General features: G+C 45.8%; 1 protein-coding gene across 2 annotated transcripts in view; it reads right to left on the bottom strand.

Moving 5' to 3' along the window:
- Positions 1 to 20,868, bottom strand: part of Lamc2 (laminin subunit gamma 2) — a 64,451-nt gene that overhangs the window by 10,064 nt on the left and 33,519 nt on the right. For both annotated transcript variants that reach the window (XM_012512768.2, XM_023706862.1), the window contains exons 4-17: positions 18,594 to 18,729; positions 16,033 to 16,131; positions 13,884 to 14,020; positions 12,545 to 12,664; positions 11,189 to 11,378; positions 9,255 to 9,367; positions 7,926 to 8,144; positions 7,142 to 7,324; positions 5,938 to 6,183; positions 3,961 to 4,106; positions 3,066 to 3,222; positions 2,568 to 2,773; positions 1,355 to 1,434; positions 115 to 264 (exon numbers count right to left, since the gene is read on the bottom strand). In XM_012512768.2, the coding sequence (XP_012368222.1) occupies positions 115 to 264; positions 1,355 to 1,434; positions 2,568 to 2,773; positions 3,066 to 3,222; positions 3,961 to 4,106; positions 5,938 to 6,183; positions 7,142 to 7,324; positions 7,926 to 8,144; positions 9,255 to 9,367; positions 11,189 to 11,378; positions 12,545 to 12,664; positions 13,884 to 14,020; positions 16,033 to 16,131; positions 18,594 to 18,729 (2,182 nt within the window). The remainder of the gene's footprint in view (positions 1 to 114; positions 265 to 1,354; positions 1,435 to 2,567; positions 2,774 to 3,065; positions 3,223 to 3,960; positions 4,107 to 5,937; positions 6,184 to 7,141; positions 7,325 to 7,925; positions 8,145 to 9,254; positions 9,368 to 11,188; positions 11,379 to 12,544; positions 12,665 to 13,883; positions 14,021 to 16,032; positions 16,132 to 18,593; positions 18,730 to 20,868) is intronic.

Here is a 20,868-nt window from a genome sequence, read left to right as displayed (position 1 = left end):
AACATTAGGAATAGTATACATTTTTTAAAAAATGGTGCCTCTAAAGTATAATTTGTATTATACCCCAGGAGAATCCAGGTTTTATGGCCCAAATGAAGACCCACTAACACATACTTTCCCATAAGTCCTTGTATTGCATGGATGTCAGTGACGTCATTTCCGACACCTCCACTCACAGCCTTGCTGGCCAGTAATAGTGCTTGTTTGGAATAATCCTCAGTTTCCCTTACCAGTTGCTCCATGTTACTGGCTGACTCAACATGGCTGAAAGGATTAAAAACAAACAATTAGAATGCGCCACAGTAATGAACTTCCTTAAGGATATTCATGTAAGTAAGTAAAGAGAGAAGAGTAAGGGAACTGGTTTGGCTTAAAAAACTGACAGAATTGATCCATATTGGATAAAATTAGAGGAACCATCTAGAAGCAGGTGTTTTGAAGGATAAACCTCATGTCATAAACCTGTGGTGGCCTTTTATGATAGACTCAGTGAAGCGGGAGCAGTCTGAGGTGACAAAACATTGATCCTGTTTACTGCAGGAAGAAACTCCTAGGCTTTGTCTCACGGATGGTCCAACTCTCTACTCCCTTTCACTGCAACTCTAAAACAGACCCACAGCCATGGGGACAAAGTCTGTTTTTGTTTTTGGTTTTTTTTGTTTTGTTTTGTTTTTAAAAAGTCCTTTATAAGCTTCTGTACTTCTGGCTCTAGGAAGTGACATTGTAAAAAATAACAAAACACAGGCTCAGGAGGCAGGTCTTGTTAAAAAACACATCCCCTTTCACTGCCTGAATTCCACCTGGGATTAACAGAGCCTGCCATCCTGCTGAGCACTCTGCTATAAGTGAGCCCATAAACCTGATAGGATTTATAGTTTGGGAAAAGACCAAGAGAACAACCATTTACTACTGGTGTACTGCAGAGTGGGTTTCCAGAATGATGTTCCCCTCTACACATATATGGCTCCTCTGGGCTAGCAAGCTACTTGTTGCTACTTGTTCCCAGGCTTGGTCTGGGAAGCGAGGAGTCCCTAAAAGCAGTAAAATATTCTTTTCCAAAGCCTGACTCATTTCACCTGACCTAAGGGAGTACATCTGACATGTACTAAGGCCATACTGTGAGTCACAGAGAAATCTGGAGATGAAACACCCCTACTCCCCACTCCTGCCAAATGACCCTGCCCAGTGACATCCACTAGAAGCCAAGTGGCTAAAAAGTGACTTTAGGACACGGGATGGCTTATATGAGCACGGTGGGGATGACTATGGTCCTAGGGTCCTGAAGGTACTATATTCTCGTTCAGGTTTGCCTTGCAGGTGGACTGGATCAGAGGTGCCTTGTAATGCTGCTCACCTGTCTGCCAGCCGCATGGCCTCCTGAGCCAGACTTTTAAAGCCATTTGGTCCCACATACGGGTCAGGGGGAGGAATGTCCTGTGGCAAGAGAAGAACTGATGAAGACTGCACTTGGCCATGGAGCCTAACTATGCAGGTGTGGTTCGAGTCCCCCCCCCCCACCAGTCCTTATTCACCATGATTACTCCATTTCAAAAAAGAGATATAGAAAAGAGCAAAGTACAAATCAAAGCTCAAAAGAAGTAGGTATAAACGTGTGTGTGTGTGTGTGTGTGTGTGTGTGTGTGTGTGTGTAATGTGGCATGGTGGCACACTCTTATAATCTCAGCCATCTCCGAGATGGAGAGAGAACCATAGCCTGGATAATTTAGTGATTTAGGGAAACTGTCTCAAAAGAAAAAATAGAAAAAGTACTATAGACATAGCTCAGTGTGAAGGTCCTGAGTTACTGAGGGAAAAAATATGTGTATATACATGTACATGTATATGTAGGAAAAGTCCAGTAACATCAAGTTTCACAGCAGTTATTTTGTATTGATGGTATCAAAAGAAAATTTTAAATTTTCTATATTTACTACAATCACATTTTCGTAATCAATACACACTTTAATGTGCTTTCTTTATCATATCATCTGCCAATCTTCTAATTTCCTTTCCTCATTTCCTATCTATTCACTTCCTTTATTGTCTATTCAGAAATAGAAGGACTCAATCAAATCTCTCCCTGTTATCATACTGTAAACCACATCATTAGGAAAATCATACCAGCAACAATTCTTTTCCATTTTCAGAACTACCATATGACTTCATTGGCCTACTTTCTGCCTTTCCTTTCTTCCCTTCCTCCTTTTTCAATCATTCATTCATTCATTCATTCATTCCCCTCTCCACTCATTCATTTATGCAACAGGAATTTACAATGGCCCCACTATGGGCTGACAATGCAAACAGAACAAAACTAAATCCTACAGAAGAGAGACAATCAAGTTAAGGACATGGCTAGAAAGAAACAAACCAGGGAGGAAAGTACAAAGTATCAAATAGGAAATTTCAGACCAAAGATACACAGAATAGGTTTGACTGTCACAAGGAAGTGAACTCCATCTTCCTGCCAGATAGACCAAACCCCTGAGTGGCAGTAAGTGCGCCAGGGAAATCGCAGGAGGGTCTCAGCACACGGCAGCAGCACTTCGCACTGCCATCACCCCTACCGAGTTGCTCAGGGAAGCTTCATTTTCCGCCAGGCTCAGGCGCATCTGTGCGATGAGCCTTCGAGTATCCTGAACTCGGTTCTGATACTGACTGCCCAGGGCCCGAACTCTTTCCACAGTCATCTTGAGGTCATCCAGGCGGTCCCGGTAGCTGTTTGCTTGGCCCCTTGCCTTGGCCAACTGGAGACTGAGGGATCTACTAGCACCTGGCACAAAGAAGGAAAAGGAGGTTGAGCACTTTCCAGGTTGGCGCAGCATTAGCTCACCTGACAGGGTTGCCAGGCATGTGGCAAACGATAAAGCTCATATGTGAATAAAGGCACATCAGTGCTCTTTCATTCAGTCCAGGGGACTGTCACAGACACTCCTTCCTCCTGGGCAAGAGCTTCTGGAGATGTCTGCTGAGCCAATGTCCACAGAAGATTCTGGGACGCAGCGCAGCGATTCTGTCCAGGACACGACCCCTCTCCTGTGTGACGGGAAGCTGGCCTTGCTCACCTTCTGAAATCTGGGCTTCTCTCAGAATGTCCTGAAGGGCCTGCTCAGCCTGCCGCAGCCTGCCTTCCAGCTCTGAACTGGGTACTGCGCCGCTGCCACTCTGCACCTTTGAAATCAGGGCCTCCAAGTCCTGAAGCTGCTCCCTAAACTGCGCCATCTGAAACCAGAAAAAAATAGCACAGAGAATGAAGACCACGGCCCAAGGCCAGGTACCCAGGCCATAAGACCTGAGAGTCCAGATATGCTTGATAACATCGTGGCGGCTGAAAGTTTCGAGCCTGTGTGAATCCTGGCCCTGCTGCTCTACCTGTGGAGTCGTGGCCAAGACACTTGTTTATCTATGAAGTGGAAAGAATGAACTCAATAATACTATCTCAGAGATTTATGACTTGTACTACATGAGTCCATATAAAGTGCTTAGAATAAAGCCTAGTACCGAGGGAGTGCTATAAGTCATGCTAAGCAGATAAACTTAAAAAACAAGTTGAATATATTCTGCACTGGCAGTTATATTTTGGATATTTTTATCTCTGATCCCTCACTTCAGAAAAATAATATTAATGTCAACAACATCAAGTCTGCTCTTTTCTGGACTATAAAGGAGAAATTTCTGGAGGTCATAATCCTGTTTGGGCAGCTTGGACCCCTCCTGGACTAAACAAATGTTTGACCTCAGTTTTTACTAGTCAGACACTTGCAAGAGGGTGTCTGAGAATGGCAAGTATAGGAAGATAAATGTTACTGTTGCTATAAAGAATCTTTTTTAGTACAATAACTTTTTAAAAAGAGACAGTAACCTCCCATCCCCAGGAGATGGGGATGGGACTCAATCTGTGATGGAATTATCCAGACTTGAGTCTGAGTGGGTGGGAGGTGTAAGGACGGGAAGGCCTACCTCAGTATCCACTTGATTGTAGCAAGCTGGACAGTTGGCCAATGCTCTGCGCTCACAGTTAAGGCCACCAAATCCTGGCTTGCAAATGCAGCTGCCATCTCTGCGACACTGGCCAGGCTCTGAACCCACAGGGTTGCAGTTGCAAGCTAGAGAGGAGAGACAGGCAAATGGAGACTTCATATCCATCACAACCCAGAGGCTGGATGGAGGTACAGCAAGAATAAAAGCAAGAAGAGCAAGTGTCCACGTAAAAACCTTGCTTTGCCCCCGTCACTCACCTTGTGTCAGAGTGTCTCCTGGCTATGCCTCCAGCACTTTCCCAACACAGGTCTCCTGCAGAACTCACCTCCCCGTTTGCTTAGTGTATGTGGATGAAAAGCTATCCCAACAGTGCCTCCCTCCTCTTTTCTTCTGACTAAGCTAGAAGCCTGGTGACTATTCTGCTGGAACTCTGGCTCTGCTTACAAGGTGAACAGCATCTTTGGCCTATTAAGTGCCAGATGCAAACATCTTCCTTGGTTTTACAGATAAGGAAAGGGAGCCCAAAGAGGTTGAATAATTTGCCCAATGTCCTACAGCAAATAAACAGGAAGCTGCCATCGGAGCTGAAAAAGGGCAAAGCTGTTTTCCTTCTGCTTTGTTGCCTTTGATGTAGGAAACTCAACAGAGAAGCAGCACCATCACTGATTCAATCAAACTTATTGTTCACCTAAAGTGTGCCTCGTTCTATTTTAGGAGTCAAAGATGTAACAGTGGGTGAGACGCTGTTGCAATGATTACAGAGATTTTCTGGATTGCTCTATCCTTTGTGCTCTGATTTCGTGTCTAGGTGTACTATCGTTATTTGCATACTGTTTGTCTATTTTCCTTGTTAGCATGTAAGTCTTTGGATGCTGGAGCTGATTCGTCCATTATCGTAACCTTGTATCTAGGTCTACATGGCAGCTGCTTCACAGATAGATAAATGAAGAAATACATATCCTACGCCAAGAAGGACAGCACACACCTATAATCCTAATCCTCTGGGAGGCAATGTAGGAGATTTGGGAGTTTGAGCCCAGCCTGAGCAACTTAGGGCCTTCATGAGATTCTTTCCCAAGATAAAACATAAAATAGTTCAGGTGGTAGCTCTTTGCAAAGGTCCTGGGTTCAATCCCCAGCATGGCAATAAAGAAAAGAAATATATGGTTTAAAGCCAATAAAACCTGTACTAATGACACCTTCTAGCTAGAAGCATGCAACATTTACAGTGTGCTTTCATATATTCCATTTTGTTTTATCTTTCCCACCATTTGAGTTAAACATTATTCACACATGCGAGGAATTGCCGGCATGACCAGCACCATTCAACTGGACTTGAGCTCAGTCTTAAGGAAAGCGCCAAGTCTGAGGGCTGATCTGCACTCTTAGGCTTTGATCTGAAGCAGCCCTTAGAAAGGCTCCGTGATAGCTGCAGCTTTGAAGTGGGGTCTCCTTTGGGGAAATTTCAACATCACCTTCTGTGGATCAATGGCACCCACTTCCTGAGAGGGTCTCTTGAACTTTCTTACAGCCACCTCCCCCCACTGGTTCAGTTTGCTCAGCCTTAGTCTGGAGTCATTTATTACTCTCCTACAACAGCTCTGGCGCCCACTTTCCTGCCTGCCTGCCTGTCTGCCTGCCTGCCTACCTGGGGAGTGGGCATGGGAGCTCACTCCATTTTATCTCCTCTTCCACTTAGAAATGTAAACCTGACCTTTTCACTTCTCCCACCAGCTTTTACCATTTGAAAGCCTCTAGCCCTGTGTTCTAGAGCCCTGTGCAGGGGAAACTGCAGTAAGGTCTCTGACAGGCGAACGGTGCAGACTGTTCATAGCTAGAGAACTAAAGTTGTGTCATATTAACTTCTGCCTTACCTTTGCTAACATGTGTCCACACTAGCAAGCTTGTGTATGCACAAACACAGGCTAACACACTTTGTCTGGCGTGCACTCCTACCTCGACACTTGTCGGCTGGATTAGGAGCCAGTGGGTCTCCAAAGTAGCCTGCTTTGCACTGGTCACAGTTGAGGCCAGCCGTGTTGTGGATGCACTTCAAACACCTGCCTGTCAGCGGGTCGCAGTTCCCAGAGGCACTGGGGTCCACGTTGTTGTTGCATTGGCAGGGCTGACAAGGCCTCACTGGGCCACGTTCCCCAAAGGGGTCCCCAAAGTAGCCATCAGCACAGAGCTCACAGCGTGCACCTGGGAAGAAACAGACACACAAACGGCCCAGTTGTCGCTGGCAGCAAGACCAGACACAGGCCTAAAATAGCCAGATGTCCCACAGAAGAGTCAGGGAAATGCACTTCCCCCAGGACCCCAAGACAATACTTTCAGGAGCAAGTGAACACAGCAGAGGTTGGTGCCTGTTAAGGTTTGTGTATAGGTGTCCCCCTAAAGCTTCATGTAGTCCTGGGGCAGCTTCTGGAGTTTGTGATTGATTACTGTGGGTGTGGATGCTGACCTGCCCTGGGGCAGGTAATCTGCATTACAATGTAAGGAGGAGAGAGCAGCTAGCTGCTTGAGCTGCTACTCCTCCTCCCTGGGCTCTTGCTCTCTGCCTCCTCCTTGCAAGGTTGCCCCCTGCCATGTGCTGCTCTGCCTTGGACCCAGCTGAATATGGACTGAAACCTCCAGTAACTGTGAGCTAAATAAACCTTTCCTTCCTTCATTTTGCATGTTGGGTATTTGTCCCAGCAATGAGAAAAGAGTAAGACAGTGCTGCAACCCCACAGTCACTGCAGATTTTAGAGCACAGCACACCACTGGGAGGCTTGCTTAGCTGGTTGGGAAAACAGCCAAAGCAACACAGAAGTGGTGAGATTTTGAGCGACAGGCTGCTACTGAAGAAGGAATTCTTCCAGGCTGACAGGCAGAGGGATGTGACATCTAAGAGGTCACTGCATTTTCCTTCTTTCCCTTGAGTCATTAGAGAGCAAATTAAGCCGTATATGTGATCAGAAAACTTCACCTCCTAACTGTAAACCTTCCACAACTGTGTTAGGTGTTTCTTCTCACACCGCACACTCCCTCTTGCTCCATCCACATGAGTGCATTTCTATTAACCCGAAGTAATTTTAACTTCCTAGAAATCCCTTGGATGAGAGCTATCAACACGAATTCTTCCTCCAGACAGGAAGAAGCAGGTTCCTGGCCTTACCAGTGACCCCAGTGGGGCAGTTGTTGCACACCACCTCCTCTGTCTCCGGCATCACAGAGCAGCTAAACCCATTGTGACAGGGGCATGGCTTGCAGCTGCGGGGATCCTGTGGATCGTTGTAGAAACCAATGGGACAGTCCGCACACTCGATGTCGGGATTTTCATCCCCTGAATAACAGTCTCCTGGGAGCCAGAGGGGAACAGAGGGCAGAGAAATGAGCAGGACCAGACGACACACCTGCATCAATGCGGTGGCATGGGAGCCAGAGTGTGGAAAGCGCAAGCTTTCCTTTCTGAAGCCTTCTCCAACCTGAGCACTTTCATCCCTGCCTTTCTAGCAGTAGGAAGCCTACCGAGATGCTCAGTCTCACCCCCATTCTTCTGTGAAGTAGGCACCAGCTCCCAACTCCCGTCCTCTGTGGCCAGACACCATTTGTTGGCCCATTCATTTCAAACCCTGACTTGCCTTTGATCACCCCAAAGAAATCTTGTAACTTGACTCTGACCCCCACTAGCCCCTTGCGCTGAACCGCTGAACCATGACAGTCATTTCCTGCAACCCGACTCCTTTCTCACAACCTTGTGGCAGTTCCATAATGAGAAGGATTGAGTGTAACAGGGCACCGTGTCCACCTTCCCTCACTCCAGCCCTACTCTCCCTAATCCCTTCCCATCTAGGAAATTAGTTCAAGCATAATATTTCTTACTCAAATCTCCCTTTCCGCATGTGACCCAAGTCCCCTGCCTGCCCGCAGCCACCTGGTCCAGGTGTCACTTCACTTACCTGTGTCGGGATCACAGGCCCCGCCCCCTTGGCAGTTACATGGAATGCAGGTGCCGAAAGGCCCCAGTCTTGCTGAATCTCTTTTGTAGCCGGAAGCACAATCCTGGCAGAACTGCCCCTTGTACCCAGCAGGACACATACAGTGTTCAACCCAGGGTGCTGGGGCGCCAGAGACGGGACGGGCTGAAATCAGGGTCACATTGTCAATGTACCCAGTACCTGCATGAGACAGAACAGGTCAGAGGGAGCAAGCAGTAAGACCTAAAGATCTGTGATCAGGCCAGTCTTTAGAGTTGATTTTTGTTAACTCCCTGCCAGGCGGTATCCACACATCGGGCCTGTGGAGGGGCACAGCTCACGGGCTAGCACAGGGCCTGAACACACATACTCTGGAGTCAGGAAAATCAGCAGTACATTCCTGGCTCCATCCTCCTGAGCTGTGGGAATTGAGCAAACCCCTTAATCTCTTCATGAATGCTTTTCCTCAACTGTAGAAGAGAACACTGGTATTTCTCTCCTATATTTGTGAAAATTAATCAGTACAATGCATATTATAATGCACTGAGCACACTGTGCTAATAAACACCTTTTCTAATGGAAATGCTATGAATGCTAAAAATCTTAAGAAACTCTCTTTTTAGTAATTCCAATTGGAATTAAAAGAAGTGGAGGCAGAAAGGGGGCAAGTTCACACCCAGCCAAAGGGTGGGGTATGTAGCTCAATGGGGAGGCCCCGAACTCAATGCCTAGTGGTAAAATCAAATAAACAAAACCCCCAACATGCAAAGTTCAAAAAAGGGAAATAAGAGATACGTGATGATGTTCAAACATGAATCATTAAGTACAAATCCAAAAGGAAAAGCCATTCAGGGAATAGACAAGGCCATGTTGTAGAGGCCATTTCCAGGCTAAGGAAAATGTTTTGTAGATTATTTCCTTCAAATAATCAACTTCAGTAGAAATTCAGAGACTCTTTTAAGTAAGATAGTATCATTTATTGTTATTGTTCATTGATGAACAATGACAAACATTTATTTTTAAAAATCTATTTATTTGGCACAAGCTTTTTTTTTTGAGGGGGAAACCAGGGATTGAACTCAGGCCCTTGCACTTGCCAAGGAAGTGCTTATTCCATTGAGCCATCTCCCCGGCCCCTCAAACATTTCTTTTTAGAAACATCTGGAATGCAATAATTTAAACTCAACTAGACTTTAAAGAAAAATCAATCAACTACTTTTTCTATTTGTTTGGAGGCTGCCACCACCTGAGATAGATGAAGCAAATTAAACTAAAGCCCAAGAGGAGAACTTTGTGCTGCTAGTCCCTTACTGTACTCTCCGTATGTAGCTCGGATCCGGACGGCTGTGAGGTTCCTCAGTAACCTTCGATACTCAAAATAACTCAGCTGGGGGCTCCAGTTACTGCTTGGATGTTCATTTAACCTGTACAATTTAAAATTAAAAAAAAAAATTAAAACCCAACCCAGATAAGGTTACTACATGACACAAATTATACTTGTATATGTAGGAACAGCTAAGCCTCCCGGCTAGCCTACTAGAAGGGCATGAAAGGCCAGTAGCTTCCTCCTCAGAGGCACAGATATGAAGCTTTCTCCTCATAGGAAAGGCTAAAGCCCACAGAATTCATGGAGGGTGTGCCATGGTGGAAAGGCTAGCTCTAGGAATCGTGCCGCTGGAAGAAATGTTGGCCCCAGGTCCTTAGACACCATATTGGAGCCCCAGCCATGCAAAATCTAATGTTGGAAACATCTTCAAGATCCAGAACTGCAGATCCTCAAGAGCTACCATTCATTTGGGTTTTGGCTTTGAGATGATTCATTATTTGAGCACATTTTGCTTTTTTTTTTGGTTTTGTTTTCGTTTTGTTTTTGCAGTATTAGGGATTGAACTCGGGACCTTGGTGTTTACCAGGCAGGTACTTGTGCTGCTGAGTGATATCCCAGGCCCCTTGACAACATTTCACTTTGCAAAAATCAGTTTTTATCTTCTCCACTGTCCACATCTACTAATTCTCAAAGGACCTCACTATGGCATGATATCACTAGTCCTTGCGCTGTTCTTTTAAACCTTGTTTTGTTTCTTACTGAAAAATTCTTCCAAGAACAAGCCTACATCTTCCAGTGGTCCAGGCCAGGCACTTGACAATCCTCCAATTGTCATTCTCCAATGGCTGTACCCAGCTGTCACTGCTGACCACAACACTGCTCAATTTAGAATCTCTCAGTGTCTTTTCATCACCTTTCTGTCACGGACAAGGTCTAAGCATGTTGGTGTCATGAACAAGGATACTGTCCTTGTCCAGTCTCTTCAATCTCATCTACCCATCTCCTCTTTATATGCTGTGGTCCAGCCATAAATATAGGTTCTCATCTATGGTGTGCCTTCTCACATGTCCTCATAAATTCAAATGTGGAGAGGGTCCTCTGATCTTTCCTCCTGGATTTGCATCTGTTTGTTCTCAGCCCATGCTTTGCCTTCCCATCTCTTGAAAACTTTCCTTGACTCCTCTAGGCAGATTAGACTCTTTACAGGACCCCATGCACATGTTCTACCATAATACAGTTATCGTGTTCTGTCCTGCTTGTTTTGTATGTGATATATATCCTACTAGACCATGAGCTCTTAAAGAACAAATACCATCTTTCCTTTCTTAATCTCCAATGCAATACTCAACACTCAGTAGGTCCATATCCCTTCCCTGGCCTCTCTGAACACACCATTCAAAATTCCCAGTACGTAAGAGCAGTCTGTCTCTAAAGATATACACAAGGCCATCCTTGAGCTCACCTCTTACTCTATTCCCCCTCCCCACTTTCCGCTTCACTCATGCTCAGCTACTTGGGGTTTCTTCAACTTGCACAAACTCAACATGAAATTTCCTCTACCTCACTAACTTTGTTCCCTTTTCTTTTCTTACAAACTGCTCTACACACTTGTGGTGTCCACTTAGGAAGCTTCCCTCAAGCACCCAAATGCAGGTCAATGGTGTCCAAAACACCTGTGTCCACCTCCATCTACCACCGGATGATTGGCACTGCCATCATCTGTGTATTTGCTCTCTCACTAGCCTGTCAGCTGCTGACAAAAGGAGCAGTAGCCTGTTTCAGCACATCACACCATGCCCAGCAGGTAGAAGATCCTCAGAGAAGCTCACTGAATGGATGAACCACAGCTAGCAAATGAACAAAAGACTTGGGCTTCACATTTTGTTCTGTTTGTCCCACTTGGGCTCTCTCTTTTTACCTGAAGGTGTAAGTCTTGGTGATTCCACAGGGCAGTATCTTCCCACGTGGAATCAAGGGAGCTGTGATCTGCAGACCAGCTCCTTCCAGGATCACATCATGAGCGGATGAGTGTCTGCCTCCCCTGTCCACACGGTAGTCAAAAGACAGGCTTTGTCCGTAGCTCACCTGCTGATTCCCAAGGAATTTGGCTGTGGAACAGAATTGTTAAAAAGATCACTTGTGGGGCTGGGGAGATAGCTCAGTAGAATAAGTGATTGCCTAACAAGGGCAAGGTCCTGAGTTGAATCCCCAGTACTGCAAAAAATAATAATAAATAAATAAATAAAGATCACTTGTGTAGCTGGGAAGACAAACACATGCAAGGCTGCATCCGTGTGGGTTGTTTAGATTGGAATCTTACATTATGCGCCCACCGTCTTGCCCCAAGCCACCGTAGCAGAGGAGCACTGGCACACAGCACTGAACAGAGCTGCACTGTTCTGGCTTTGAAGCAGGGATAGTGACTGAAATGCTGAATTGGTCTCACTGTAACACAGATCCTTCTGCTAGATGGGCCATAGCATGGCCCTTTTTAAAAAATTAATTTTACTGAGAAAGAAACAGCAATGAGACACTTTCAAAACAGGTTAGTAGGACAGTTACAATAATTAATACATTGCATATTGTTGTCTTTGAAGTTTTGCAATTTAGTGTTCTGTTTTGTTTTGTTTTTGTGGTATCAGGGATTGAACTCAGGACCTCAAGTGCTTATTCTACTGAGCTGTGATCTCCCTGGCCTAGCATGGACCTTGTGACTGGTAGATAATCAGAATGCTTTCACAAATACCATCACATTTGATGGCAATGATTCTTGAAGGTTGGCTTTCCCATTCCCATTTAATTGAAGAGATATCTGAAGTGCAGAGAGGTTAAAAGAACAACTTGCTAGGAATCTTTTGCTAGCTAAGGATATCAACTAGGATTAGAAGTCTAGCTAGAGTTCTACATAGGCACATATCACTGATATGTACAAACATTACTCATAAATGCTTCAAACTTTGAGAATATTTTGCTTTTGCTTGTCCATCTGCTTCTCAGCAGATCCACATAATTCACTGTAGCTTTTGATTTCTTACCTCAGTTGAAACCTAGCAACTTCCTATTTAATTGAAGTAGGAACCCAGCTGGGGTCTGACCTCCAGGAATTCCCTTCTGTCCTGGAGAGCCACATTGCAGTAACCCCAGCTGACTCCTGGGGAGACCGCTGTTCAGAGCACCAAGGTATGCGGAGTTCACATTTCCTAACTCAGTTTTTCTATCCTGATTTCCTAATCCTATAAAATGACTTCTATAAGAAAGGTCATCCCTCACGTACCAGGAGCCACAAAAAAGACAGGGTCTCTTCGGGCTGAGGTGTACACATCCTGGTGACGTTGCGACCAGTAGAGTTTTGCAGAAGATCCATTTCTTTGGACAGCCTTCCAGCCATCGACATCTGGAACACAGACAAAACCACTGCAGCAGAAACAAACCTTCATGAGCTATAGATCTAAACAAGGGCAGCCTTGTGTGCCAAACAGGCCCAGCAGTGAGGAGAGGGGGCTTTCTGTGTTTGTGCATTCCTTTGCAGTGTGCACAATCCCCCACGTGCTTCACTACTTAGGTCTCAGAGCCCCTGCTCCCCACCCACAGCTGCTTTCACTGCCCATCTTTGCATCTGACTCTCGTGATAGGGGAGCACGTTTTCATCTGCTCGCATTCAGGTTTTTATTGTATTTACACAAACGAGGCCAACCTTAAGGAGGTGAATGACCCCACTGTATTCAAACAGAAATTCAGATTAATGGAAATAAGACCAATTCCCAATATTTTTAGATTGCTCTGTAGCTTGGTAACTAATTTCTGGTACATTAACTCATTTCATAGGGGTAAAAGCAGTGTTACTGGTGGATGTGGAGCCCAGGGGAACTCTCATAAACCCCCAACCCAAAAGAATCCTTCTTTTTTATTTTCAAATAAAATTCCTTTTCTTTGTTTCTTGCAATACTGAGAAGTAAGCTGGAGCCTTGGGCATGCTGTGTCTACCCATCCTTATTTAAAATTTGATTTTGAGAGAGGATCTTGCTAAGTTGTCCAGGCTGGGCTTGAACTTGTGATCCTTCTGATTCAGCTTCCCAGGAAGCTAGGATTACAGGTGTGTGTCACTGCCCCTAGATCTTTATAGCTTCAGTTTTTTTATGTCTTTATGTTTTTTGCTATTTTGTTTTGTTTTCTTCTACTACTGGGATTGATCCCACAGCCTCACACAAGCTAAGCAAGCTCTTTCTTTTGTATTTTTCGAAAGAGACTCAGGAATGAAACACAGAAATAAAAAGCTAACCTCTTTTCAGTTATTTAAAAAAATCAACTGGTCAGCTATAACATTTTCAAGACATCAGGGTTTCAAGAGATGGAAGGCATGGGAAGGAAGATGGAAAGGGAAAAGGAATTGAGGTGCATTGTGCACATGTTCCAATTCCCCAGGAGGAATGTAACACTATATACTACAAATGTGTACTAACTTTTTAAAAAGATTACTTTCAAGAAAAAAAAATACTAGAAAAGAATTGTTAAAGATGACTGGCATTGTATCCTGCAGATGGGGAGGTGATTCTAAGTATGAGCTCATCCCTGTACACGCTAAAAGCACAACCCTAGAGGACAGAATTGAGTACCTCGCTGGAAGGTGGAGGTGATCTTATGCACGCTGTACTCTGTGGAGCTGCGGCAGCTGGCAGAGTGACCATAGCAAAAGCACTGGGTACAGCCCTCGGGATTTCCTGCGTCCAGATGATAGTAACCTGGTCGACACCTGCAGCAATGTTTTAGAGATCCAGATAATACTACTGGTTATTCCTTCTGCCATAAGAAAGAACAATGACTGGCTCAGCCTCTTCTTCTCTCTCCCACTCAGCCTTGCTAATTTCCTGAGAAGGGAGGTGGCCATTTCACACTTAGCTCAGAGGTCTAAGTGCCTGCTTGGTAAGCACCAGGCCCCGGGTTTGATCCCCAGTACCACATGCCTTGCTAGCCCTGGAATCCCAGGCATGCTGTGCAGGCCCTGAAACCAGGCATGGTGGTGCACAGGCCTGTAATCCCAGCACTGGGGAGGCTGAGACAGGAGAATCACTACAAGTCCAAGCTGCATGGTGAGACGCTGTACCAAATAAATAAATAAATAAATAAATAAATAAATAAATAACAATAGCTGGGGAAGACTGGTTTTACCTCTGCTCAAAGTAACTACCTCTTTGCACATGACATAATGTAGTTCTGATGATCAATTACTTAGCATTTATGTTGTGCCAGGCACACGTACACTCTTATTTAATCCTCCCTACAATCCATGAGATGGGAACTGCCTATTTCCAGTTTTCCTAGATAAGGAGACCAGTGAGCTTCAGAAATGTGTCTGGTTACATTGCCTAGTGCTAAGGAAAGATTCACACTCATGTATTTCTGCCTCCAAATCCTGCTGTCTAAGCCACTGGACCACCAAATGTTGGACATGTACATTTCACAGTGGCACAGAAAAGCAGGCTAAAAGCATTGGATTTTTTTTTCCCTCTAAGAACATGGGTCCAAAAAAATACACTATGGTTCTATGGAGAGGAAACGTACAAATGAAAAGAGATTTAAAATCAAGGAAAGGAGGAAGGGAAATAAGGATGAGGGGATGGAGCAGGGAGGAAAGGATAAAACATAGGAAAGAACGAAGCAAAAACTAGATGGCAGCATTTCAGAATGCACTGGGACAGCAGCGGCGGGCTATGTGGATCATTGAAAACTCTGCAAGGTTTGCCATTACTCTACTAGGATAACAAATTATGAATAAAAGCAGGGAAGAGATTAATTACCATAAAATCAAGAATCATGGTCACTTCTAGGGATCCTGGATGTCACTGGGGTGGCAAGAATTAGAGGTAAGAAGTAGAGGTCTACTATTTATTGATAATGATCAAATTTGTCCTATGTAGTGTTCTATTTCATATTTTAAAATGTTATGGGCTTTTAAAAAGTGGCCAGGTCTCCATCCCCTTACCCCTGCAGTGAAAAACTCCCTAAAAACACAAGGTAGAAACATACTTGGCATTTCCTCCGCCCAGGTAGTAGGGTTGGCAGGGTGCCAAAGAACTGCTTTCTTACTTTTAAGGAAATGGGGAGAAAGCTTTTACCTCTGGATCCCACTCACAGCCCCTCTGCTCACAGCGACCTCAGCAGCAAACAATGTAGCCCAAACACAGCTTGTCTTTAAGGACTGTCCTATAGTGACAACTGGGGGTGGGTAGCTTCTTGCTGCTCCACCAGCCTCCACATACCTCGGGCCCAAAGGGCTCCTCCATCATGCCCCAGATCATGTGTATGCATGTCACCACCATCCCATCCCTGGGGCAGCTGCCTTTCAATGTGCGATGGTTATATATGGCCATACGCGGCGATACTCCCTCTTACATGGAGCTTCCCAACATGTTTAATTAGGCCAGGCGTTTCCTAAGATCAGTCTGAGTCACGTGATCTCATTACTGCATACCACCCTGTTTCTGAGCACCTGCGATCCAGAGCCAGCTGGCAAGGGGACTCTCTGGGGCCTATAGCCTCTGTCATAGTAAAAACAAAAGGGAAGGAGCCCACAGAATGAAGTGTAAGGAGTTTGGGGGCTCGGTCATATGTTTTAAAGCTCAGTTTTTTAAAAACAGAGAGCAGGAAGAAGGGCCTTGGCCACATGCTCCGGGTCTCTTTCCTCAATTGCACCAGGAGGACTGTTCCTTATATTGGTGGCCAGGCCCTCTCTGCCATCTGTCTGTAGGGATGCAGCTCACGTGCCTGTCACAGCGTGCTCCGGTGACAGCTGGTTTGCAGACACAGTGGCCAGAGTCACAGGGACCCGCAATGCCAGATGGATCGCAATCACACTTGAAGTCTCTGGGAAAGACAAAAAAAGAAACTCAGGAATCAATTTCCAAATGCCCCACAACAGTACACACAGACTGACTGCTCATAAGCAAGCATCACCAAGCTGAACAAGGCCTTCCTCGTGTGGCTTTGCCTAGTGACACTGATCTCTCCACACCCTTCAGTACGCAGTGTCTGTGCCAATGCCACTTGCCAAGTGGCCCGTGGGCAGCAGCCAGTCCATGAACTGTTTGCCACCCAGCCCTAACAGGAGCTTCGGGCCAGAAGCAAACTAAGTTCATTATTAAACTGTTTGGCTTAGTCTGGTCAATTGTTTGGTTAATTTTTTTAAAAAAATTTGTTTGTTTCTGCATTGATGTCTACTTTTGTTATAGTAGATCACAACCACCTGCTGCTGCAGTTTGTTCAGTTCTTTCTTTTAGAGACATCGCTACTGAAATATAATTCATAAGCTACGGCATTCACTCACATAAAGGAAACACGTCACTGGCTTTTCTTCAGTTGGAGTTATACCAACCATTACTACTAATATCAATTTTTGCACTCTTTTGTCTCATATTTTTCAGTAGTCCCCTTCCGCCCCCGCTTCTCCCTCGGATCCCGTGCCTGGCCCTGTGCGGCTGCACACCTACGTGCTGTCTTAACTGTCCCTGTCCTGGACATTGCCTACCAGTGAAATCCTAGCATCTGTGGTCTGTTGCAATTGGCTCATCTCATTCAGCATAGTCCTTTCAAGGCTCATCTCTGTTGTGTCATGTGCCAGAGCATATATTATGAGGACCAAATAAAATTCCATTCTATGAATATATTTATTTTATTTATCCATTCCCCAGATCATCACAATTTCAGCTGTTTTCACTTTTTACCTGTATTATGAACAAGGCTCGCATGAGCACTTGCATATAAGTTGTGCAGGGGGATACATGTCCCCTTCTCTTGTACATGTGTCCCAGAGAGGGACTGCTGAATTTGAGTGGCTTCATTTTGTTTCCCTAGCAAGGCCTAGTGGAAGTCACAGTGCTTTCGTGTGATTCTGTCACCATTTCCCTGTCTCCTGACCAGCACCAATCTCTGCCCCTCGTTATGGCCGCAGTTACGTAATTACCTCACCTGTCTAAAATGAAGCTTTGTTGCCTTCCCCTGACTGACTTCCTTTCCTTACTCTGTCTCCCTCCAAATTCTGCTCAACCCTGGAGCCTCCTGCACATTCCCCATCTAGTCAGACCCGTCAGGCTCACAGTGGAGGCCAGGATTCCTTTCCAATCTCCATGGTCTCCTCCCTGTCTCCGCGCGCTCCATACACGTATCTGAGCCTGTCAACAAGTGTGTACTCAGCATCTACTGCGGGCTAAGAACCAAGGATACTGGAAGAAGTAGAACTCGCCCCTCTCGCCACCCTTGTGTCTCAGGTGACAGTGGCAAAGTGCCGCATGGCCTTGGGCCAGGAAGTGTGTTCCGGGTGGGCCAAGGCCACTCATGCGTGGCTTCTCTGAAGGACAGGAAGGCCACTGTGGTTGGAGCAGGGAGCCAGAAGAATGATGAGAAATGGAGCAGAACTGTGTCTGGAGGACAGGAGCACCCTGCAGGGTCCCAAAGGCCTCCATAAGAAGTTCCCCCATCTGTCTCGTTCTGGGTGGGAGGAGGCACCATGGAGCAATGTGGTATGGTCGACTTTGCATTTTAAAATGGTTCAAAGAAGAGTTGCTGGGGGTGTAACTCAAGGGAACAGCACTTGCCTAGCACATCCAAGGTCTCAAAAGAATACAAGACCAGGACAGTGCAAGTCTGGTCAGGGGCAGTGCCTGTCTGGGTGAGGGGCTGAAATATGGACAGCAGGGAGGCCAATGTTACTGAGCCAGGCTCATGGTTACGCTTTCTTTTTCCCCCAGAGTCTACCAAATATGGTGGCCATGTGGTATTATAAGAAAGAGAAGAAAAGTCACCCTTTTCCTTTCCATGAATTCACAGCTGAGAGTCACTCAATTTTAGAGAACACCATTTAAGGGGCTGCATGTGGGGAGGGAATTAATATTCCCTTAATTTTAAAATGTATTCAGGGGCTGGTGAGATGGCTCAGTGGTCTAAAGCACCTACTTAGAACAAGCTTAGCAAAGCACAGGGATCACGGTTCAATCCCCCAGCACCACATGCCAGTCAGCCGCGCCCCCTGGTGGGCTGAGCTGGCCACACACACACACACACACACACACAAATAAATAAAATTTAAAAAAAACATGTATTCAGGACTAGTCAGAGGGATACAGCTTCTCATCTTTTAAATGACTATAATAACAATCCCATCCCTTAGGGTTAGTGTGAGGTTTAAATTAAACGACCCACAAGTACTCGAAGCAGCGCTTGGCACACGACCAGTGCTTGGTAAAGGAGAGGGATTACCATTGTTCATGGAATTGTCATTGTCCCCATCAGCAACTGCAGCGGGGGGGGGGGGGGAGGGTCTGAGTGCTCACAGGTGTCTCTGGTCCTGGGTGCACCCAGCATTGGCGAGCGTGTGGAAGCCTGGCATACATCGGTCACACCTGTCTCCTGTCACACCTGGCTTACAGCTGCACCGTCCAGAGTTGTCACACTGAGGACTGAGAGAACCTATAATCCACAAGGTGGGGGAGAGAGAGAAGAAAATACTTATTAGGGATGAGGAAACAACATCCACCATGGGAGCTCAATACACACGAAGTAATCTCTACCAGCCACTGCCTGTAGCGGTCAGCCCACGGCACCTGGGTCCGCTTCTGCCCACTAGGGAGCATTCTGATAGCCGAGTGTGACTGCTCCATGGGAAAAAATTACATCACTCGAGAGCAAATGTTATTTCCACATTTGATCTTTGTGATCTTCTTTTAATTAATTAATTAATTAATCATGTCAGTACTGGGGATTAAATCCTGCACCTTTGCACTGAGCTCCCAAATCCTTTACTTTACTTGATTTTTCAATTTTGAGTAAGGGTTTCACGAAGTCACTGAACTGCCTACAGGGGGCTTGAATGTGTGGCCCTTCGGCCTCAGCTTCTCAGAGTTCAGGGATCCCAGGCGTGCATCACCACGCCCAGCTTGATTTAACATCAGGGAGCATCGAAACCATTGCTTTATAAAAGAAGTCCATCAAGCCTTGAGAACACGAGAAAGAAAATCTGTGAGTGAGCATGTGCACCTCCTGGGACAGCAATGTCCTCCCTTACCTCTGGCAGACAAAAGCCATCTTTGTGGGGGTCAGTGCTTGCATGGTATGAGGTTGTAAGAGCACAAAATAGACTCCTAACCCAGATGTGTCCCTGGGCCAGGGCGGCAGAAAGCCTCACTCAGAGCACCGTCCCCAGCGCTGGGCCACAGGACACTGGTCTCACCATTCCACTTGTCATACATGTCTTTTATCCACTCGGGTTGAATGCTAATGACAAATGAGAAGGGCTTGGGGTGACAAAACGTGCCATGGTGAGATCGGCACGGCTTCTCTCTTCTTGCCTTGCTGCCACCCTGCTGCAAGCCTCCGTCTTCTCCCACCAGGACCCTGTCAGAACTGCCCCCCTTCCACTCCCACTTTAGCCTTTCTGTGCCCCAGTGATTACACAGCACCCCGTGTGTGCTTCCAAAAGATAATTCAGATCACTGTGCTTAAGTCATCTGGTGCCTCCACTGTACCCAGAGTCAAGTACAGACTCCACGGCCTGGCTGCAAAACTCGACCTCTCTAAGTGCATCCTGTACCCTCATTCACCAATTGCCAGGTCCCCAGCTCCCCACCCTGTTTCTAGAAGATGCTAAGCACTTCCCTCAGGCATCCTATACTGCTCCTTTGATCCAAAATGCTCTTTCCACACATTTTCCCCAGTTGGCCCATGTGCAGCACATGGATGAGGTCAGATACTACTTCCTAGAGAAACCTTCTCTGATTTCCATGTCTATGACTTCCCTTCCGCTCCCACTCAGTGCTGGGCTGTCTCTCTGCTCATGGGACCTGCTGGATGCCAGAGCCCAGCATACCACTTGATGCAAAAGAAGCACCCAGAACCCTGCCTGATTCTTTCATGCCAGGGAAGAGACAGGCTATTGTGAAGCAAGCTGAAAAAGAGTGCCAGAAGGTGAGGCAGGAGGTGGGCAGACAAGGTCGAAGGCTAGGTACACACCTTGGCTATGTTATAATTTCCCTGAAGCTGCCAAAATTGTAAAGTAATCCACATTCCTCAAATGTCTTTTATAATTAGGCCAGTCATAATCTATAAAGTTAAGCAAACACTGACTGGTTATTACATATATTTTTCAATTTATTATCTTTTTGTGAACTTAATTCACTAACAAATAAAAGTCAATAAAGGCATTGAGTCTGTCTACATAAAGGCTTTAGTGTAGCATGTGAAACATGAAATAAATTAGTCACATTTACCATTAGAATGTATAACTATCTCCACAAGGCTGGAAAAGGCCCTTAGTGACAACGGCATACATCATATTTTTTGAGCACCTATTTGATGTAGGAGGTTGCATTAAGCACTGTTGGTGCATGCTATTTGGTAGTGAGTTCAAAGCTCACGGTTGTAGGGCTGAGAGTGTAGCTCAGGGGGATGTTATTTTCCTAGCATGTCCAAGGGCCTAGGCTCATTCCCCAGCTCTGGAAAAAAAGTTCACACTGGATAAGAGATCCATTTCAGATAGGGGTCCTCTGAGGTACGGGCAGAAAGTTCAGAAAAACAACACTAGGACAACGGGCGATGGCCTGAACTGGTGGA

This window comes from Octodon degus, unplaced genomic scaffold (assembly GCF_000260255.1).
Source record: "Octodon degus isolate 3935 unplaced genomic scaffold, OctDeg1.0 scaffold00273, whole genome shotgun sequence".
Taxonomy (NCBI): domain Eukaryota; kingdom Metazoa; phylum Chordata; class Mammalia; order Rodentia; family Octodontidae; genus Octodon; species Octodon degus.
Note: the sequence above shows the minus strand (reverse complement) of the source record. Positions and strands in the feature narration are given on the sequence as shown.